This window comes from Ranitomeya imitator, chromosome 3 (genome assembly GCF_032444005.1).
Source record: "Ranitomeya imitator isolate aRanImi1 chromosome 3, aRanImi1.pri, whole genome shotgun sequence".
NCBI classification, from domain to species: Eukaryota; Metazoa; Chordata; class Amphibia; order Anura; family Dendrobatidae; genus Ranitomeya; species Ranitomeya imitator.
Window position 1 is genome coordinate 401,355,313 of NC_091284.1, and position 23,917 is coordinate 401,379,229.

Genomic DNA, 23,917 nt, shown 5'->3' on the forward strand with positions numbered 1-23,917 from the left:
CTCTACAACATTCGACACTGTGCATCACCAGCTTTCTCTGTTGCTTCTCCTACCTCTCTGACCACTCCTTCACTGTATCTTTCACTGGTTCCTCTTCCGCTTAATGTTGTTGTTCCTCAGGGCTCAGTCTTAGGCCCTCTTCTCTCTATTCGCCACCCTTATTGGACAAACCATCTGTAGATTTGGTTTTCTCTATATTGATGACGCCCAATTATATACCTTTCTCCTAACCTCACCCCCACCTTGATACAAAATACCAGTGATTGTCAGTCAGCTGCCTCCAACGTCATGTCCTCCCTCTATCTGAAACTGAATCTGTCAAAAACTGAACTCCTTGTGTTTCCTCCATCCATTAACCTTCACAATATTGCCTTTCGGTGTGTGGTCTGTTTGTCTGCTGCACTACATCAAACTTTCCCTTAGGCTGGTGTCACACTTGCGTGTGCAGTGCGAGAAACTTGCACGAGTCTCTCGCATCAATACCCGGCACTGCCACCGGCACTCGGGAACGGAGCGTTCAGCTGCATAGAAATACATGCAGCCGCACGGTCCTGTCCCGAGTGTCGGCGGCAGTGCCGGGTATTGATGCGAGTTTCTCTCATTTCACTCGCAAGTGTGACCCCGGCCGTAAAGTGGTTATGCCAAGTTTGGAAGTTATCCCCAGGATAGGGAATAATTTCCTTATCCCCTATTTCATGGATGAGCATTCGTATCCAGTCTTGGTGCATACATAAAATAAGCAATTTGAAAAAAAACAAAAAACAAAATAATTAATTCCACTCTAATTTTTTGAACAAAATGCCACCAGTATGGCAGAAGACTGCCTGCCAGGTGTTGGACACCACTGATCTGATATTTATGAGGTCTTTGATATGATGTTCTCAGACAACTCATTTTAATGTACATTACAGTAAATGTTTGTCTTTTTCGTGGTGGAGGAGTGGGACACGGTTGGGTTAGTTCTCTGTATTCTCACATCAGAACAAGATTGCTTTGTCTGAGACTACATGCTCCATTACTGCCATGATTACTAAGCTTTATACTGCAAGCAAAATGCAGTGAAGTTTTTACTACAGTCCCTGTCGTGCAATAGACACAATGCTCTCCAAAAATACGCCACACAAAGGTCCTCAACAAAAAATAAATCAAAATGAATCAATTTAAAATTGGTTAATCAAACTTTAAAAAACAATTGCTTATCTATAGGATAGGCCATCGATAACACATCAGTGGGGATCCGTCTAATGGACAACTATTGTATATAGTGTTTCTAGTATTACAGCACTGACGTGAATTAAACAGTGGTGTAATACCTTCAGGAACTGCTCAGAAAGGTTTGGCACAGACTTGTAACCCATCTGAAAAATCGCACAATGAATGTAAAAAAGAATGTAGGGTGATACCGCACCACAGGTACAGCATGCTCAAGAAGGCCGCAGCACATTGACAAAACACGTAGGAATGCCGTAGAACAGAGAGAAAACGCGCAATGATGCCGCAGCATAGGGACAATATGCGCAGGGATGCAACAGCACAGGGACAATGCGCCGGAGAATACGAGCAGGGATGCCACGGCCCAGGGACAATACACACACCAGGTAAGCCACAGCACAGGGACAATGCGTGCAGGGATGCCACAGCCCAGGGACAATTCGTGCAGGGATGCCGCAGCACAGGGACAATATGCGCAGGGATGCAACAGCACAGGGACAATGCGTGCAGGGATGCCACAGCCCAGGGACAATTCGTGCAGGGATGCCACAGCCCAGGGACAATGCACGCAGGGATGCCACAGCCCAGGGACAATTCGTGCAGGGATGCCACAGCCCAGGGACAATGCACGCAGGGATGCCACAGCCCAGGGATAATACACGCAGAGATGCCACAGCAGAGGGACAATGCGCCTGAGAATACGAGCAGGGATGCCACGGCCCAGGGACAATACACAAGGTAAGCCACAGCACAGGGACAATGCGTGCAGGAGGAGGGGCTGGGATTTGGGGTATGTATGTATGGTTGTGGCAGAGATACGGAGGGGCTGGGGTTTGTATGTATGGTTGTGGCAGAGATATGGAGGGGCTGGGGTTTGGGGTATGTATGGTTGTGGCAGAGATACGGAGGGGCTGGGGTTTGGGGTACGTATGTATGGTTGTGGCATAGATACGGAGGGGCTGGGGTTTGGGGTACGTATGTATGGTTATGGTAGAGATTAGGAGAGGCTGGGGTTTGGGGTACGTATGTATGGTTTTGGTAGAGATTAGGAGGGGCTGGGGTTTGGGGTACGTATTTATGGTTATGGTAGAGATTAGGAGGGGCTGGGGTTTGGGGTACGTATGTATGGTTGTGGCAGAGATACGGGGGGCTTGGGTTTGGGGTACGTATATATGGTTGTGGCAGAGATACGGAGGGGCTGGGATTTGGGGTATGTATGTATGGTTGTGGCAGAGATACGGAGGGGCTGGGATTTGGGGTATGTATGGTTGTGGCAGAGATACGGAGGGGCTGGGATTTGGGGTACGTATGTATGGTTGTGGCAGATAAGGAGGGGCTGGGATTTGGGGTATGTATGTATGCTTGTGGCAGAGATACGGGGGGGCTGGGGTTTGGGGTACGTATGTATGGTTATGGTAGAGATTAGGAGGGGCTGGGGTTTGGGGTATGTATGTATGGTTATGGCAGAGATACGGGGGGGCTGGGGTTTGGGGTACGTATGTATGGTTGTGGCAGATAAGGAGGGGCTGGGATTTGGGGTATGTATGTATGGTTATGGCAGAGATACGGAGGGGCTGGGATTTGGAGTACGTATGTATGATTGTGGCAGATAAGGAGGGGCTGGGATTTGGGGTATGTATGGTTGTGGCAGAGATACGAAGGGGCTGGGGTTTGGGGTACGTATGTATGGTTGTGGCAGATAAGGAGGGGCTGGGATTTGGGGTATGTGTGTATGGTTGTGGCAGAGATACGAAGGGGCTGGGGTTTGGGGTACGTATGTATGGTTGTGGCAGATAAGGAGGGGCTGGGATTTGGGGTATGTATGTATGGTTGTGGCAGAGATACGGAGGGGCTAGGGTTTGGGGTACGTATGTATGGTTATGGTAGAGATTAGGAGGGGCTGGGGTTTGGGGTACGTATGTATGGTTGTGGCAGATAAGGAGGGGCTGGGATTTGGGGTACGTATGTATGGTTGTGGCAGAGATACGGAGGGGCTGGGGTTTGGGGTACGTATGTATGGTTATGGTAGAGATTAGGAGGGGCTGGGGTTTGGGGTACGTATGTATGGTTATGGTAGAGATTAGGAGGGGCTGGGGTTTGGGGTACGTATGTATGGTTATGGTAGAGATTAGGAGGGGCTGGGGTTTGGGGTACGTATGTATGGTTATGGCAGAGATACGGGGGGGGGGGGCTGCGGTTTGGGGTATGTATGTATGGTTATGGTAGAGATTAGGAGGGGCTGGGGTTTGGGGTACGTATGTATGGTTGTGGCAGAGATACGGAGGGGCTAGGATTTGGGGTACGTATGGGTGGCTGTGGCAGATAAGTAGGGGCTGGGTATGTATGTATGGTTATGGTAGAGATTACGAGGGGCTGGGTATGTATGGTGTGGTAGAGCTACGGAGGGGCTGGAGATTTGGGGTAGTACGTATGGTTGTGGTAAAGATGAGAAGGGGCTGGGGTTTGGGGTGCACCACTTGGGAGACATAAGAGGGGACTATGACTCCATGATTTCAGTAGGACGCTGAGCTTTGGGTATTCGGCCATACTGTGCACTGTCCGGGAAGAGGTTGTCCAGAGGTACACGCTGCATAGCTTGACTATGGCTGATACTTTCACCACAGCTCTGCCCTCCGTGCCTGCACACAGCACTGTGCCTGTAGAACACGCGGAATGTCACTCGAAGAGACTCAGTAGCGGAGGAGGCCGCTCAGCGCTGCAGTCACTAGTCACGTGCCGCTCCTTCCTAGCTTGAGCTTCGCCCCACTGACCCAGACAAGCGTGTCAAGCCTCTGTCCCGAAAAGCAGGTGTGATTGGTTGGGCGGAGTCAGCTTGGGTGTTGGTGCTGATTGGCCGGCGGATAGGTCGCTGTGGTAGCCATGGGTGACAGGCTGGGTTCTCTGACAGAACGGCAAGAACAGAAGCGCTGTGGAGATGTGCGCTGCCAGGGGGACGGAGCTCGGTGGTAAGGGAGAGGCGGCTGGTGATGTGAATGAGTGGCAGCTTTGTGTTAGTCTTTAGCTGTTATTTTCCCTGCAGTGTTTTCTGTCAGGATTTGGGCCAGGTATATAGTGTTAGTCACTTCTGTACACGGTCACAGAGTCCTGCATCTACTAATGCTGCCCAACAGACACCACCAATAATGGTTATTGTGATTGTATTGATGGTGTGTGCCACCTGTGCTGTGCCACCTGTGCTGTTCTGCGCCATGATGCCTGTGCCGTGCTACCTGTGCTGTGCCATGACGCCTGTGCCGTGCTATCTGTGCTGTGCCACCTGTGCTGCTCTGTGCTATGCCACCTGTGCTGTGTGACACCTGTGCTGTGCCATGGTGTCAGCACCCATAAATACTAAATTTCTACTTGTCGGGGGTCCTAGGAATGGAGCATTTCCTTGTGATGCTTCCAATCGTGTGACAAGCCCACTTCATCCACCCCTCAGACCAGTAATAATGCTAAGAGTGCCATAGAGGTCGTCATCAGATGAATTAGTGGAGCGGGAACATCACTTCATGGTCCAGGCCGCTATTACTAGGTTACCCACGTCTTCTAGTAGGGTTCTCCTCCACACCTCCCACAAAAAAAGAGGAAAGCACTCATCATTCCCAGACATGTACTGAGTGATCCCAGGTGCAGCGACGCTCAGCCAAGTCTCAGGTATTTATGCTAGGACACACCACAGTTGTAGAATGTTCAGTATCCACAAAAAAAAGTAAAACAAAACACAAAACCTTTAATTATGGCATGGTTACAGGGAACTTGTCACCCCCAAAATCGCGGGTGAGGTAAACCCACTGGCATCAGGGGCTTATCTACAGCATTCTGTAATGCTGTAGATAAGCCCCCGATGTATCCTGAAAGATGAGAAAAGGAGGTTAGATTATACTCACCTAGGGGCGTTCCCACTGTTGGTCTGGGTCCGGGGCCTCCCATCTTCATCAGATGACGTCCTCTTCTGGTCTTCACGCTGCGGCTCCGATGCAGGCAAACTTTGTCTGCCCTGTTGAGGGCAGAGCAAAGTACTGCAGTGCGCAGGCGCCAGGAAAGGTCAGAGAGGCCCGGCGCCTGTGCACTGCAGTACTTTGCTCTGCCCTCAACAGGGCAGACAAAGTTTGCCTGCGCCAGAGCCGCAGCGTGAAGACCAGAAGAGGACGTCATCTGATGAAGATGGGAGGCCCCGGACCAACAGCGGGAACGCCCCTGGGTGACAGGTTCCCTTTAAAATCTTGCAAAGAAGTGAAAGCCCATTTTAAACTCTTTATAAGGCATCTTTCACACTTCCGTCGGTCAGGGTGCGTAATGATGCAGTGAAGCGACATATCGACGGATGTGTTGAAAATAGTGGAAAACAAGATCGAGAGAGAGAGAATTTTCTCTGACTAGAAAATTCGGGCATGCCCAGAACACAAAAACGTGATACGTCGCTGGATTCCTGTTTTTCACAAGTCAGCGACACATCCTGCGCCCATAGGCTTCCATTTAAGGCCTCTTTCACACTTCGTCGGCAGTGTCCCGTCCTAATGCGTCGCCGAGATGTAGTGACCTACGTTTGGAAAATAGTGTTAAAACTTACGCAACGTTTCCAGTATTTCGGCGGATGCGCCGTCTAAATTTTTATAGTGCAGAAGGAGGATTCCGGGGACGAGAGAGAGAGATTTTTTTCCCCGGCTTGGAAAATGCTTCCAGACATGCTCAAATGTAAAAACTGGATCCGTCACTGGATTCCTGCGTTTCACAGGGACCGCAAGATCCTGCGTCCATAGGCTCTCATTCTGTGGAACGACGTATGATGCAGGAGGCGTCCTGGCATGTTTTTCCACTGCAGACAAAAAATGTTTCTTTGAACGTTTTTTTCCAAACGACGGGCCATTAAATTCCGCAGGATCCAGTGTACGACGGTCAAAACGTGTGGCCATACGTCGCTAATACAAGTCTATGGCCTCTTTTCCACTTGCGAGAAACACGTCTGTGTCTTGCATGTGAAAACCAAGCTGTGGCACCGGCACTCCAGAGCGGAGCGTGCGGCCGCATAGCAACACATGGAGCCGCATGCTCCGCTCCCAAGTGCCGGCGCCAGAGCTTGGTTTTCACATGCGAGACACAGACGTGTTTCTCGCAAGTGGAAAAGAGGCCTATGAGAAAATGCAGGATCCTGCAAATTTTTTGCAGGATCCTGTTTTCTCAAAAAACGACGTATTTCGACGTGAGCTCAAAGACGGAAGTGTGAAAAAGGCCATAGCCAGCGACGTGTAGCGCAGGATGCGTCGCTGAGCGATTTTCCGATGTGCAGAAAAAACGTTCCTCTGAACGTTTTCTCAGCCCGACGGACCATTTTTTGCCGACGGATCCAGTGCACGACGGATGAAATGGATGGCCATCCGTCACAATCCGTCGCTAATACAAGTCTATGAGAATAAACAGGATCCTGCGAAAAATTTGCAGGATCCTGTTTTCTCAAAACTCGATGGATTGTGACGGGAGATGAAAGACGGAAGTGTGAGAGAGGCCTAAGGCCTCTTTCACACTTGCATCGGTACGGGGCTGTCGCAAACCGTCGGCCCGACGCACGTTGTGAAATTGCGGCACAACTTGGGCAGCGGATGCAGTTTCTCAATGCATCCGCTGCCCATTCTATAGTCCGGGGAGTAGGGGGCGGAGTTCCGGGTGTCGGAAATGGTGGATCCGACGTACAAAAAATCGTTCCCTTGAACGTTTTTTTGTGCCGACGGTCCACCAAAACACGGCGGATCCAGTGCACGACGGACGCGACGTATGGCCATACGTCGCAATCCGTCGGCACTAAAAGTCAATGGGCAAAAAACGCATCCTGCGAGCACATTTGCAGGATCCTTTTTTGCCCCAAACGACGGATTGCAACGGATTACAAAATAGGCTAGTCGCTAGTGTGAAAGTAGCCAAACTTACACGTTCAGGATCATATACAGATCGTGACTGACAAGTGGTCCTCCTAGCTCTTTTAATGCAGCGATCACTGTATCCTCTAGCTGTAAATCTGCATGTCAGGTCCATAGCTTGATTCTCAAATCGGTTGTCATCCGAGCAAATTCTTTTAACTCGTAAAAATTGCCCAATAGAAATACCTCTGATGGTAGATCTGGGGTGAGAAGAATCTGCTTGAAGTAGAGAATTTGTTGCCGTAGGCTTTCTAAATACATCAGTGTTCAAATGACCATCTGGAGACACTGATACTGAGGTCCAAAAAATCCAGGCTTCTGCCAGAACAAATGGTAAGTTTTATATTAATGTTGCTATCATTCAAAATATTCATGAAGTTATTCAGACCATCCAAAATGCCGTCCCAAAAAAAAACAATATCATCAATGTACCTCATCCAGTTGTGAAAAGGGTTCACATCCTGGATGAGGTCTCCCTGAAAGATGCTCCTCTCCTATGCCCCCAAAAATCGATTGGCGTAAGCCGGGGCACATGAGGCCCCCATGGCTGTACCCTGTAACTGAAGAAAAATTTGGTTGTTAAAGGGAACCTGTCACCTGAATTTGGCGGGACTGGTTTTGTGTCATATGGGCGGAGTTTTCAGGTGTTTGATTCACCCTTTCCTTACCCGCTGGCTGCATGCTGGCCGCAATATTGGATTGAAGTTCATTCTCTGTCCTTAATAATAATAATAATAATAATAATAATAATAATCTTTATTTATATAGCGCCAACATATTCCGCAGCGCTTTACAGTTTAACAGTTTCAAACACAAAAGTCATAAGTAACAACGTTAACAATACAATAATTAAAGCAAAATAAGACGACCCTGCTCGTGAGAGCTTACAATCTACAATGAGGTGGGGGAGATGCAAAGTACAGGTGTGTATTTACAATGATGTATTTACAATCATGGTCCAGCCATCTTTAGGGGTTGGGGAATAGATGGGGATAGTGAATGGGCTACACACACACACAAACATAAAATGACTTTGATTAGTGAACGTGATAGGCCGCTCTGAACAAATGTGTTTTGAGCGAGCGCCTAAAACTATGCAAATTATGGATGGTCCTAATATCTTGGGGTAGAGCAATCCAGAGGATTGGCGCAGCACGGGAGAAGTCTTGGAGTCGGGAGTGGGAGGTACGGATTAGTGCAGAGGTTAATCGAAAGTCATTTACAGAGCGCAGTGGTCTGTTAGGCTGATAGACAGAAATGAGGGAGGAGATGTAAGGGGGTGTCGCACTGTGGAGAGCTTTGTGGGTGAGAACAAGTACTTTGAATTGTATCCTGTAATGAATGGGTAGCCAGTGTAACGACTGGCGAAGAGCGGACGCGTCCGAGTAACGATTAGCCAGATGGACGACCCTGGCTGCTGCATTAAGGATGGACTGGAGAGGGGAAAGTCGAGTGAGGGGGAGGCCAATTAATAGAGCGTTACAGTAGTCCAGGCGGGAGTGGATCAGGGCGACAGTGAGGGTTTTAGCTGTCTCCATGGTGAGAAAAGGGCGGATTCTAGAGATGTTCTTTAGGTGTAAGTGGCACGAGCGGGCAAGAGATTGTATATGGGAGGTGAAGGAGAGATCGGAGTCAAACATAACACCCAGACAGCGCGCCTGCTGCCGGGGTGTTATTATGGTGCCACCCACGGAGAGGGAAATGTCAGATTTGGGGAGGTTAGTAGATGGTCGGAGCAGAAGAAGTTCAGTTTTGGAGAGGTTGAGTTTCAGATAGAGAGCGGACATGATGTTGGAGACTGCGGACAGTCAGTGGCGTTCTGTAGTACAGCGGGGGTAAGGTCAGGGGATGACGTATATAGTTGTGTGTCGTCGGCATAAAGATGGTACTGAAAGCCAAATCTGCTGATGGTCTCCTTAGTACACGCCTGCGCAAGGCACGATTGTGGTAGTTCTTTCGTGGGTTCCATATTATTATTATTTACTATTATTGCGCCATTTATTCCGTGGTGCTTTACATGTGAGGAGGGGTATACATAATAAAAAACAGGTACAATAATCTTAATCAATACAAGTCACGACTGGTACAGAAGGAGAGAGGACCCTGCCCGCGAGAGCTCACAATCTACAAGGGATGGGTGAAGATACAATAGGTGAGGGCAGTGCTGGTCGTGTAGCGGTTTGGTGGATCGGTGGTTATTGCCGGTTGTAGGCATGTCGGAAGCGGTAGGTCTTCAGGTTCCTTTTGAAGGTTTCTACAGTAGACGAGAGTCTGATATGTTGGGGTAGAGAGTTCCAGAGGAGGCGGGATGCACTGGAGAAATCTTGTATGCTATTGTGAGAAGAAGAGAAAAGAGGGGAGTCGAGAAGGAGAACTTGTGAGGATCGGAGGTTGCGTGCTAGTAGGTACCAGGAGACGAGGTCACAGATGTATGGAGTAGACAGGTTGTGGATGGCTTTGAATGCCATGGTTAGGGATTTGAAGTGGAGTGTCTGGGTAATGGGAAGCCAGTGAAGGGATTGACAGAGAGGAGGGGCCGGGGAATAACGGGGAGATAGGTGGATTAGTCGAGCAGCAGAGTTTAAGATAGATTGGAGGGGCGCGAGAGTGTTAGAGGGGAGGCCACACAGCAGGAGGTTGCAGTAGTCAAGACAGGAGATGATGAAGGCATGCAGTATAGTTTTTGCAGATTCTAGGTTGAGGAATGTACGGATCTGGGAGATGTTTTTGAGTTGAAGTTGGCAGGAGGTGGATAGGATCTGGATATGTGGTTTGAAGGCGAGATCAGTGTCAAGGATTACACCGAGGCAGCGAGCTTGTGGGACTGGGGAGAGTGAGCAGCCATTTACTTTAATGGATAGGTCTGTTGGGGGAGTCGAGTGAGATGGGGGAAAGATGATGAATTCTGTTTTGTCCATATTACGTTTTAGAAACCTAGCGGAAAAGAAGGATGAAATAGCGGACAGACATTGTAGGATTTTGGTTAGTAGGGAGGTGACATCTGGTCCAGAGAGGTAGATTGTGTGTCATCAGCATAGAGGTGATATTGCAAGCCTTGAGATTCTATGAGCTATCCCAGTCCGAAGGTGTAAATGGAGAAGAGCAGGGGCCCTAGGACTGAACCTTGCGGGACTCCGACAGGGGTCGAGGTGAGGAGGTGGTGTGTGAGTGGGAGACACTGAATGCCCGATCCTTTAGGTATGACGAGATCCAGGATAGGGCCAAGTCTGTGATGCCAAGAGATGAGAGGGTCTGTAGTAATAGGGAGTGGTCCACTGTGTCAAAGGCAGAGGACAGGTCCAGGAGAAGGAGTACAGAGTAGTGTCGCTTGGCTTTGGCAGTCAGCAGGTCATTGGTGACTTTAGTTAGGGCAGTTTCAGTAGAGTGATGCGGCTAAAAGCCAGATTGTAAGCGGTCGATGAGGGAGCAGGAAGAGAGTTGGGAGGACAGTTCGAAATGGACATGTTGTTCCAGTAGTTTTGAAGCAAAGGGGAGAAGTGATATTGGGTGATAGCTAAATACAGAGGATGGGTCACGAGAGGACTTTTTGAGGATAGGTGTGATTGATGCATCTTTAATGCATGAGGGGAAAGCACCAGTTGTTATTGATGGGTTGAAGACATGGGTTAGAGTTTGGATGAAAACTGTGGTGATGTTTGGGATGAAGTGGGATGGGATTGGGTCAAGTGCACAGGTGGTGAGATGTGATCTTGAGAGTAGGGTGGAAAGTTGGTCTTCTATAATTTTGGAAAATCTGGTTTTGGAGGAGGAGGGCTGATGTCATGATCCCAATGGCAGGGGATCACAAAAGGACAAGCACACAAAAAACAGAACAAGCTCTAGGGTGATGGAAACTGAGCTGACCGCGATCCTGAACCTAATTCACAACACTAGCAGTAGCTGGGGAACGTGCCTACGATGATTCTAGACGTCTCGCGCCAGCCGAAGGACTAGCTTCCCCTATTAGAAGAAACAAAGACCTCTCTTGCCTCCAGAGAAACACCCCACAGAAATAGCAGCCCCCCACATGTAATGTCGGTGAAATGAGAGGAAAGCACATACGTAGTAATGAAAACAGATTCAGCAAAATGAGGCCCGCTAAAACTAGATAGCAGAGGATACAAAAGTGAACTGCGCGGTCAGCGAAAAACCCTACAAAAAACCATCCTGAAATTACCTGAACTCATGTGCCAACTCATGGAACATGAGGAGTAATATCAGCCCACTAGAGCAACCAGCAACAAGGAATCATATAACTGCAAGCTGGACTAAAACAAAAATAAAGCAAAACGTGGAACAGGAAAATCAAAAACTTAGCTTGTCCTGATGATTACAGAAGCGGAAAGCAGAGGTAACAAGACACACTGATTACATTGATCGCTGGCGAGGAAATGACAAGAAAGCCAGGTTAAATAGGAAACTCCCATATCCTGATAGAACAGGTGGACACCAGAGACCGCAGAGAACACAAGTCACCCAGTACCATCTGTAACCACCAGAGGGAGCCCAAAAACAGAATCCACAACAGTACCCCCCCCCTTGAGGAGGGGTCACCGAACCCTCACGAGAACCACCAGGGCGACCACGATGAGCCCTATGAAATGCACGGACCAAATCAGCAGCATGAACATCAGAGGCAACCACCCAAGAATTATCCTCCTGACCATAACCCTTCCACTTGACCAAATACTGAAGTTTCCGTCTGGAAACACGAGAATCCAAGATCTTCTCCACAACATACTCCAATTCTCCCTCCACCAGCAAGGGAGCAGGAGGCTCAAGCGAAGGAACAACAGGTACCTCATACTTCCGCAACAACGACCGATGGAACACATTATGAATAGCAAACGATGCCGGGAGATCCAAACGAAACGACACAGGGTTAAGAATTTCCAAGATCCTATAGGGACCGATAAACCGAGGCTTGAACTTAGGAGAAGAGACCTTCATAGGAACAAAACGAGAAGACAACGACACCAAGTCCCCAACACGAAGTCGAGGACCCACGCGGCGACGGCGATTAGTAAACTGCTGAGCCCTCTCCTGGGACAACTTCAAATTGTCCACCACATGACTCCAAATCTGATGCAACCTATCCACCACCATGTCCACTCCAGGACAATCAGAAGGCTCCACCTGACCAGAGGAAAAACGAGGATGAAACCCCGAATTACAAAAGAAAGGAGAAACCAAGGTAGCAGAACTAGCCCGATTATTAAGGGCAAATTCGGCAAGCGGCAAAAAGGTAACCCAGTCATCTTGATCAGCAGAAACAAAACACCTTAAATAAGTTTCCAAGGTCTGATTAGTTCGTTCCGTCTGGCCATTCGTCTGAGGATGGAATGCAGACGAAAAGGACAAATCAATGCCCATCTTAGCACAGAACGTCCGCCAAAATCTAGACACAAACTGGGATCCCCTGTCAGAAACAATGTTCTCCGGAATCCCATGCAAACGAACCACGTTCTGAAAAAAACAGAGGGACCAACTCAGAGGAGGAAGGTAACTTTGGCAAGGGGACCAGATGAACCATCTTAGAAAAGCGGTCACACACAACCCAGATGACGGACATTTTTTGAGAGACAGGGAGATCCGAAATAAAGTCCATGGAAATGTGCGTCCAAGGCCTCTTCGGGATAGGCAAAGGTGACAACAATCCACTGGCCCGAGAACAGCAAGGCTTAGCCCGAGCGCAAACTTCACAAGACTGCACAAAAGAACGCACATCCCTCGACAAGGAAGGCCACCAAAAAGACCTGGCCACCAAGTCTCTAGTACCAAATATTCCAGGATTACCTGCCAACGCAGAAGAATGGACCTCGGAGATGACTCTACTGGTCCAATTATCCAGAACAAACAGTCTTTCAGGCGGACAACGATCAGGTTTATCCGCCTGAAACTCCTGCAAAGCACGTCGCAAGTCTGGGAAGACAGCCGACAAAATCACCCCATCCCTAAGGATACCAGTGGGCTCAGAATTTCCAGGGGAATCAGGCACAAAACTCCTAGAAAGAGCATCCGCCTTCACATTCTTTGAACCTGGCAGATATGAAACCACAAAATCGAAACGGGAGAAAAACAGTGACCAACGAGCCTGTCTAGGATTCAGACGCTTGGCAGACTCAAGGGAAATCAGATTTTTGTGATCAGTCAAGACCACCACACGATGTCTAGCACCCTCAAGCCAATGACGCCACTCCTCAAATGCCCACTTCATGGCCAAAAGCTCCCGATTACCAACATCATAATTCCGCTCAGTGGGCGAAAACTTTCTAGAAAAGAACGCACATGGCTTCATCACCGAGCAATCGGAGCTTCTCTGTGACAAAACCGCCCCGCTCCAATCTCAGAAGCATCAACCTCAACCTGAAAAGGAAGCGAAACATCTGGCTGACGCAACACAGGAGCAGAAGAAAACCGGCGCTTAAGTTCCTGAAAGGCCTCCACAGCCGCAGGAGACCAATCAGCAACATCAGCACCCTTCTTAGTCAGATCCGTCAAAGGCTTAACAACACTAGAAAAATTAGTTATGAAACGATGTTAAAAATTAGCAAAGCCCAAGAACTTCTGTAGACTCTTAAGAGATGTAGGCTGCGTCCAGTCACAAATAGCTTGAACCTTGACGGGATCCATCTCAATAGTAGAAGGGGAAAAAATATACCCCAAAAAAGAAATCTTCTGGACTCCAAAGAGACACTTTGAACCTTTTACAAACAAAGAATTGGCCCGCAGGACCTGAAACGCCTTCCTGACCTGCTGAACATGGGACTCCCAGTCATCAGAAAAAACCAAAACATCATCCAAATACACAATCATAAATTTATCCAGATATTCACGGAAAATATCGTGCATAAAGGACTGGAAGACAGAAGGAGCATTAGAAAGTCCAAAAGGCATCACCAAATACTCAAAATGACCCTCAGGCGTATTAAATGCGGTTTTCCACTCATCACCCTGCTTAATCCGCACAAGATTATACGCACCCTGAAGATCAATCTTAGTGAACCATTTAGCCCCCTTAATGCGAGCGAACAAATCAGTCAACAATGGCAAAGGATACTGATATTTGACCGTAATCTTATTCAAAAGACGGTAATCTATACAAGGCCTCAAGGAACCATCTTTTTTGGCCACGAAAAAAAAACCTGCTCCCAAAGGAGATGAAGATGGACGGATATGTCCCTTTTCCAAGGACTCCTTAACATAATCCCGCATAGCAGTATGCTCTGGCACTGACAGATTGAACAAACGACCTTTAGGAAATTTACTGCCAGGAATCAAATCTATAGCACAATCGCAATCCCTGTGAGGAGGAAGCGAATTGAGCTTAGGCTCCTCAAAAACATCCCGATAATCAGACAAAAATACAGGAACCTCAGAAGGAGTAGATGAAGCGATAGAAATCGGAGGTGCATCATCATGAACCCCCTGACATCCCCAGCTTAACACAGACATCGTTTTCCAGTCCAAGACTGGGTTATGAGTTTGTAACCATGGCGGACAAGCACTAAGACATCATGTAAATTATACAGTACCAGGAAGCGAATCACCTCCTGATGAACGTGAGTCATACGCATGGTCACGTGTGTCCAGTACTGAGGTTTATTCATAGCCAAAGGTGTAGAGTCAATTCCTTTCAATTCCTTTCAAAGGAATAGGGACTTCCAGAGTCCTGAGTACGCTGATACCCAATATGTGGGGGGGAACCACTGTTTGGGCGCATGGCAGAGCTCGGAAGGGAAGGAGCGCCATTTGGAATGCAGACTTAGATGGATTGGTCTGCAGGAGTCACGTTGCATTTGCAGAGCCCCTGATGTACCCAAACAGTACAAACCCCCCACAAGTGACCTCATATTGGAAACTAGACCTCCCACGGAACTTATCTAGATGTGTTGTGAAAACTTTGAACCCCCAAGTGTTTCACTACAGTTTACAACGCAGAGCCGTGAAAATAAAAAATCCTTTTTTTTTCCCACAAAAATGATTTTTAGCCCCCCAAATTTTTATTTTCCCAAGGATAACAAGAGAACTTGGACCCAAAAAGTTGTTGTCCAATTTGTCTCGAGTACGATGATACCCCATATGTTGGGGTAAACCCCTGTTTGGGCGCACGGGAGAGCTCGGAAGTGAAGGAGCACTGTTTTACTTTTTCAATGCAGAATTGGCTGGAATTGAGATCGGACGCCATGTCGCGTTTGGAGAGCCCCTGATGTGCCTAAACAGAGGAAACCCCCCAATTATGGTGGGGGAGTAGATGCGCACACAGTGCACCTCAAAGGAAAGGAGGGTAACAGATTGTGGCAGTGGGATGTGGGTGAAGGAGCAGTTATCTGACAGGAGAAAACCAACTCTTCTGCCATGCTTGTTGCTGGAGTGGGGTGTGCGAGAAAGGTGGAAGCCACCATACGAAAGTGCAGCAGGGGACGCTGTGTCAGAGGGGGTGAGCCAGGGTTCGGTGATAGCGAGGAAGCAAAGTTTGTAATTAATGAAAAGTTCATGGATGTAGGAAAGTTAGTTGCAGACAGAGCGAGCGTTCCATAGAGCTCCTGTTAGTGGGGCTGGGGAAGTGGGGGCTGGGCGAATGGGTATAAGGTTAGAGAGTTTACGGAAATTTGTAATAAAGCGTGGATGGGAGTTAGAAATGACTGTGGGGATGTGGTGAGGAGGACCAGGATTTGGAGGGGTATCGCCGGCAGTGAGGAAGAGCAGACAAAGTGTTAGAAGGTGGGAGCAGGAGAGGGCATGAGGTGGCACAACTCTGTCTGTGCTTGAAGACAGAGGATTGTATGTTGCAGAACAGTTCAGAGGAGGAGGTGAGATGAATGGGGAGAATGGAGGGAGAGATAAACATTTCCTTATTAGGTGTAGGGATTGGGGGGGTAGTAGAAAGTGAAGGATTGTAGGGGTGAGAGTGAAAACAAACAGAAACATTGTTTGCAGTGACTGTATCCAGTTCTGGTTCAATTCTGGAATTAATTCTGAGCATCACACTTCTATGATACACTTATGTGATACACGGGGCAGACTGATGTCACGGCAGACTTATGCTATACAATATATGTGCAACAAAATGCATCCAGGTGTGAAGCAGAGAGGAGTGGTCTATGACTTCCCCTAAAAAAGACAGGATTCAGGTGAACCCTTGAAGGAGACATAGGCTGTTACAACACAAGTGGAGTTCAAATGAACTTTTGTACTTTTTTCTGAAAGGGTCCATCTTTTCAGACTATGCTTCATTGACCATCTGATAAGATGAACACTTTCAGAAAGGACAAATGGAGTTTTTTCATACCTCATTTGTGTCACAGCAGCCTAATCTCATTTTTGTCCTAATCTCATTTTTTGTGGTGGTCACGGGGAACTTTCGTTGGGGATTTCAAAACTTAAAATGACTATCGTAATAGCCACGAAAAACCCTGTATATGGTTCATCCCAGTAAGCTGAAAAAGGAGATCTCTTTACTTACATGACACATTTCGCATCATATACAGATTTTCACGTAAATACAGTACTTGTACATGTTCACTGTGCTTTTTTTTTTTTTTTTTAAATCTGTGTAAACTCACCTGTGATTTGTGTTTCAAATCTGCAACATGTCAATCTCTCTTGCAGGTACATACCGTACTTAGCTTTTCATGTGCATATTTTTCCCATAGACTTGCATTAAATGCGGAAAATCTACAGGAAAAAAACGCACATGCATGTTTAATGTTTCTGCAATGGAAATGTACCAAAAATGCATGTAATCCACACCTGGCTGTATTATTAAAGTTTTGTCAAATATCCAGAAATATCAAAAAGAAAACAGTCTTATATAAAACATGACATACCGACAAGACTAAAAACGCACTAAAAAAACGCAATGTACAAAACGCTAGTAACCTAATTTACTTAATCGGTGCAGAATTGGTGGAGGAAATCTTCAACAGCAAAAACTCACGAAAAGTTAATCTTGGGAACATGGCCTTAGAGTGTTACATGGTGGGAATGTTTTCATACCGACACTGTGAGAGAAGGCTTGTCTGATGGTCCATGGGCTATCTGATTTTAACATGGATAGCATACATGCGTAAAATGCGGTCATTTGGACCTTGCCTTAGGGACAGACTCTGCTTCAAAATGACAAACCTGTAAATGTACCGATCTAGAGGTGAAATGTCCTCTGAAAATCCACATTAGGCTGCAGGTACTTTGATCAAATCTGAGCAGAAAACCTGCAGCATTTCCAAAGTGGGTGTTCACCTATAGGGTGCCTTCTCACCTATAAGGTGCCTGCCCACCTAGCAGATTTAATGAGGATTATCGACATTGTTTCCGCAGAAAAATTGCATTGTATGAGGATTTTATTGCAGATTTCAGTGTTGACTCGATGAGGCAAAAAGTGACTTTTTGTTTCATACGGATTTCTGAATTGTTGCACAATAAAACATCTGAAATAATTTTGAAGTAATTTCCCATGAAAAGTGAACGTTCTCATACAGGCAGAATCCTGGTTCCTGTTACCTAAGGGATTTGTTCTTCTGAACTTTCTGTTGTGACTTCGCTAGTCAAGTGAGTACTCTAGAGCATCTGACATGATCACCTGGCAGCTCCCATAAGAGCATGCAAAACAAAGCCATTTACGCAGGGCATCATTTACATTATACATATGACACGTGGAAGGAACATGAAATAGGATGGTTGTGCTTGCTGATTGTCTTCGTATAGAGTAGACTAACAGTCTCCAGCCTTTCTTACCTTGAGAACCACATCTAGTTCAGAGAGGGTCGCAAGCCACATCCAGAGCCGCCCAAGTAATGACATCCAGTTTCTGATCCCTCCCCAAACTACTGACAAACAGTGCCTATTACCAGTACAATGACATCCAAATCTTTCCCACAGAAATCCCACAGAGGCAGTATACCTACATCCAGGGGTTCCCACCCTACCCCCATTCGGTGTACCCACCATCTTTTCTGCCTGGCAGTATCATGCTGTCTCCAGCATAGCATAGTGAAGTTGCCTCTCCCCACCCTCCTGTGGACCTGCTCTTTGTAGCTATTTACTAGACTTGGGCCTAATGCATAGCCACACATCATGGGCTCTTGAACCACAGGTTGGGGACACCTGATGTAGACTATACACTGTGTTCCAAATTATTATGCAAATTATATTTTTCTCGGATTTTCCTAAATGGTCGGTGCAAATGACAGTCGGTCTAATAAAAGTCATCACCCATTAGATTATACATCAAATTTTATTGAAGAAACCTCCCAATGATAACAGTATAATCTCCAAAATGAATAAAAACTCAAAATGCACTGTTCCAAATTATTAGGCACAGTAGAATTTTTAAACATTTGATATGTTTAAAAGAACTGAAAATGCTCATTTGTGGAATTTGCAGCATTAGGAGGTCACATTCACTGAACAAAAACAGCTATTTAACTCCAAAACATCCTAACAGGCCAAGTTACATGTTACCATAGGATCCTTCTTTGATATCACCTTCACAATTCTTGCATCCATTGAACTTGTGAGTTTTTGGAGAGTTTCTGCTTGTATTTCTTTGCATGAAGTCAGAATAGCCTCCCAGAGCTGCTGTTTTGATGTGAACTGCCTCCCACCCTCATAGATCTTTTGCTTGATGATACTCTATAGGATTGAGGTTAGGGGAAGATGGTGGCCACACCATGAGTTTATCTCCTTTTATGCCCATAGCAGCCAATTACTCAGAGGTATTCTTTGCAGCATGAGATGGTGCATTGTCATGCATGAAGATGATGCTCCTGAAGGCACGTTTCTGCTTTTTATTCCATGGAAGAAAGTTGTCAGTCAGAAACTCTAAATACTTTGCAGAGGTCATGTTCACACCTTCAGGAACCTTAAAGCGTCCTACCAGCTGTTTCCCCATGATTCTAGCCCAAAATGTGACTCCTCCACCTCCTTGCTGACGTCGCAGCCTTGTTGGGACATGGTGGCAATCCACCAACCATCCACTACTCCATCCATCTGGACCATCCAGGGTTGCTTGACACTCATGAGTAAACAAGACTATTTGGAAATTAGTGTTCATGTATGTCTGGGCCCACTTTAAACATTTCTGCTTCTGAACACTGTTTAAGGGTGGCTAAATATTACACCACAGCAAGCCTTTGAAGGATCATACACCTTGAGGTTCGAGGGACTCCGGAAGCACCAGCAGCTTCAAATAACTGTTTGCTGCTTTGTAATGGTATTTTGGCAGCTGCTCTCTAAATCCCATGAATTTGTCTGGCAGAAACCTTCCTCATTATGCCTTTATCTGCATGAACTCTGTCTGTGCTCTGTTTCAGTCACAAATCTCTTCACGGTATGATGACCACTCTTAAGTTTTCGTGGAATATCTAATGTTTTCATACCTTGTCCAAGGCATTGCACTGTTTAATGCTTTTCAGCAGCAGAGAGATCCTTTTTATTTCCCATATTGCTTGAAACCTGTGGCCTCTTAATAATGTGGAACATCATTTTTAAGTAGTTTTCCTTTAATTAGAATCACCTGGAAAACTAATTATCACATGTGTTTAAGATTGATTTCAGTTATCTATTGAGCCCTGAGACACAATACCATCAATGAGTTTATTTGAAAAACAAAACAATTAAATCTTTATGACACTTAAATCCAATTTGCATAATAATTTGGAACACAGTGTATGGAGAAAAGGATTGGAACACACATCTAAGGCTATGTTTATATTGCGTTAGTACCATACGTTTGTGGCTTTTGTCTAAATCCCTGAATATCTGGATTTGTACGGAACCCCTGATGGACCCATTTATTATAATGAGGCAGCTGGCGTCGTTTTGTTCAGTGTCTGCTTTCTTGAGACGGCACAAAAGCATGGCTGACTCTCTGCCTCATTGCTTTTAAGGGCCTTGTGTTAACTCCAAATCCCGTATTTTCAGGGCTTTAAACAATAGCCCTGAAAGAGTTACTAATGTATTGCCCAAACACAATATGAGCATAGCCTTAATCATTGCGAACTGTTTTAACATTCGGTCCTGTTGCCAAAGGTGTATAATATCCAGTCCTGCACCATGCTGCCTGCCTCTTATAAACATTTGTGGAAGAATGGTTGTCTAAAGACCTACCTACTGTAATAGGATGTCATCATTGTAACAAGTCAGTAAGTGAAATCTCCTCCTGTCTAAATATTCCACAGTCAGCTGTGACTTGTGTTATTGAAAAGTGGAATGAACTACTGCAGTTTGACCACATAAAGTTACAGACTGGGCCGTAAAGTTACAGCCTGGGCCGCCTGGTCCTGAGTTACATAGTACATAAGTTGCCAACGCTCTGCTGACTGTGTGGCGGCAGATTTCCAGGCTACAAGAACTGCACCAGGAGCTTCATGATTTGGATCTCCACTGCCCAGCAGCTGTGGTGCAGGAGGGATAAAGTATTGGAGTTGTTTTTCGTGGGTTGACATAGGCCCCTTATTTCTAGTGAAGAGAAATTTTAAGGGTATGTGTTTGCAGCATAAGTTTCTGCATCTATTGGAATGAGAAACTCTGTGTAAAATAGGCGCTTTTTTTGTTGCAGTCATCAGTATGTCGTGCTTTGCATGGTTTTTTCACAATAGAGCATGTCACTTTTTTCATGTTTTTTTTCCAGCATTTTTAACCTATTGACATGAATGGGTGGTGAAAAAATGCTGCAAAAACGCAGGTTTCAGGTTTTGCCGCTACTTGTCCCAAAACATGATTCTGTAGAAGGGAACTTTTGCACTAAACTTTATCAGCATGCACAAGGGACAAATCTAACATGCCAAAAACACAGCAAAAAAAACTCAAGAAAAACCTAGCGAAACCTGCTGCAGCTTCTTTCCAAGAGATCAGGTTTTGATGCAGAAAAAAAACACTGAAAAAACACCTAAAGTGAACTTGCCCTTTAAGGAATCTCATTCACTTTGCTGGCACTAGAAAATCCTTCAGGTTTTTTGACAAATCTGTGTAGAAAAAAATGCGACCAAAAAAGACAAAACATCAAACGTGTACACAGACCCTTAAGCGTCGGAAACAAAGACATTTGCTTTCTGTTCTACCATGACTGTCCCCCAGTGAACAAAGGAAGGTACATAAACGCTGGCTGATTTTTGGGAGGAAACGCAAAGCCCTGACCTCCGTCCCATTATATGGCTATGGATGAACTGCTCATCCATCAGCACTGTCTGACCTAACAAATGCTCGTGTTGATGAATGAGCAAAAATTCCAACTTCTTTATAATTGGCTCATGTAGAGTTATTAGTAATTGGCCACAGCGATCATCACTATCATGTATATCATGTTTGATGCCATAATCTTTATACATCTATCATTTGCTCCAAAAGTGAGTCATGACTCGACAGCCGTGGAGTTACAGATCACAAAGAGCAAATGCCAGGGAGAATAAATCTCAGGTTTGCATTACCTAAAGGTACAGACTTGGAAGTGGCTTTTGAGCTAATGACTGGACAGTCCCTTTAAAACCTGTCTGTCAGGAAACCACAGTACATCATGTTGGACCCACCTTTATGAATCAGAGCTAAGATCTGCTAATCCGCAGTGGTTTTATTCTAGTATTCGTAATGAGCAGCCAGCTGTATAATGGCTTGTTCTCTCTGGAGCTGCCGGCTCTCACAATAATGGCGATGATACTCTCATGCCAGGAAATTGGATTGATTATGGTAATTACACTTGGACCACACTCTGATCAGAGTGTCAGCTAATGTCACCCTATTGTCTCGGATGAAAGAATTGTAGCACAGGTAAGGAGAAGATGGAAGACAAAGTTTCTCCATTGTGTGAGTCGGCGGATATCAGACTGCACTTGGACATCATCTGAATGCAGTCTGATGATTTCCACACACCCATAGTTTTGGGTGCGTGACTTGTGATTTGCGCTGCAAATTGCAGCATGCTGTGTTTATTTTTTCTTTCTCTCTCATGCAGAATCTGGGGTCCCATTAGCGTATGGCATCAGATGATTCTCTCATGGATATGATGATTGGATCCTGCTCTGCTGTGAGCGTGAGCCGAGTGTCGGTGCTCCAATTTTCTCGCATGACAGGATCGCAGTACAATAGTGGAGGAGACGGAGAAATTAATTTATTATTATTATTATTATTTATTGTTATAGCGCCATTTATTCCATGGCGCTTTACATGTGAGGAGGGGTATACATAATGAAAACAAGTACAATAATTTTAAACAATACAAGTCACAACTGGTACAGGAGGAATGAGGACCCTGCATTTCTCCATCTCCTCTGCTGCTGGCGTCGGTGAGAATCGCACTGCCCTCGGGTAATGTCCCATAGCCTTGTATGGGTGTTTGCCATCCGATTCTTTGGTGCAATTGTTTTCGCATGCCGCATCGGCATGAGAAAATAATCACAGATGTGAGCTGCCCCATAGAGAAACATTGTGGTGAGTGCAATCCAGTTGTGTGTCGTTTTTGTTTGTTTGTTTGTTTTTTTTTTTTTTTACATTGGATTGCATCACAAGTGGTAATGAACCCTGAGAAAAACACTGATCTGCAATGCCCCATAAATTAACATTGGTCCGAGTGATTTCCGATAAAACATTGGATGTATACCCAAGTGTATTCCCAAAAGGGAATATCTGTTAGGAAACAACCTTTGTAAGTACTACAACCCCTTTCATACTCAGGATTATAAAAAAAAAAAAAACAGCTGTATTTTAGGTTCCTCACATTTCTAGCTACTGAATTGATAATGGTTATATTGGTGTGGGTTCCTCTGGTTAGGTTGGTGTATGTCCCCCATTCTACCCTGATCACAAGACCATCACCAGGAGGAGTTCAGTGGGGTAGCAGATGGCAAATGCAACTGCCCAGGAGACTACTGAGAAAAGTAGGCTATAGCTATGGCCACTGTGAAAAGCGCCCTTGATTTTGTGCTCCTCATTGTGCGGGAGGGTAGTTTTCAGTATCCAGCTACCTTTTTTTCCTTTTAGTATTGTTTGTGTTCATACAGTTGTCTTTGTTTTCCTGTGAAAGCTGGTCATTACACTATTGTAATTTCCATAGTGGTAGTAGTTATCTTTCCATATACACCGTGTGCATTGCTTGTCTTCCACCACTCAGACATATTTTCCATACATCTGTGAATTGAAATATTTCATCAAGTAAGTGGTGCATAGTAGACGGGTGCACGTGCCACTTCATGCAGGATTATGCTATTATGTACGGGACCCCTTTCTGCCGCACAGCTAATGACATGGATGTGTGTCTATTCCAGCCGGATGGATTGATGATGGATAACTGAAGAACAGTCTCCTTACACAAAGTACAGCATTTGACCTCTATGTAGCCATTGTCTGAAGGATTTAACAGAAGTGTACCAGTGTGTATCACACCCCAGACTAAAGTTCTGCTGCCTATGGTCACATGCCAATATTATCTATTGGCAACACTGAAAGCTGTCACGAGACAAAAGCATGAAACTAGCATAACCAAGGCCTCATACACACTTTGGTTCTTCATGTACATGTTTTATACGTGATTTTCATGAATAGAACATGTACCCATTATAGTCTATGGAGCTGTTCACATGTCCTTATTTTTTTGCAGATCATGTGTCCACAAAAAAATCAGATATTTCTGATTTTGACTCGAGTTGCAGATCATAAATACACATACAAGTTTATGGGTGCGTGAAAATCACGGACCGCACACGGGATGCTGTCTGTGATTATATATGCAAATTGTCTCTTCAGAGAGGAAGAGGACCAGAACTTTAGCACCACCTATTGGAAGCATCCTACAAGTT

At 45.9% G+C, this 23,917-nt stretch overlaps 1 protein-coding gene across 7 annotated transcripts in view; it reads left to right on the forward strand.

The window, feature by feature from the left end:
• Nucleotides 1–23,917, forward strand: part of INPP5B (inositol polyphosphate-5-phosphatase B) — a 299,917-nt gene that overhangs the window by 129,730 nt on the left and 146,270 nt on the right. For 2 of the 7 annotated variants that reach the window (XM_069757104.1, XM_069757106.1), the window contains exon 1: nt 4,072–4,178. The exons of 4 other annotated variants lie outside the window; for them this stretch is intronic. In XM_069757104.1, coding sequence (XP_069613205.1) covers nt 4,148–4,178 — 31 coding nt within the window. In that variant the 5' untranslated portion in view covers nt 4,072–4,147. Of the gene's footprint in view, nt 1–4,070; nt 4,179–23,917 lie in introns of those variants that run through there. One more of the 7 variants, XM_069757107.1, reaches the window with a different exon arrangement.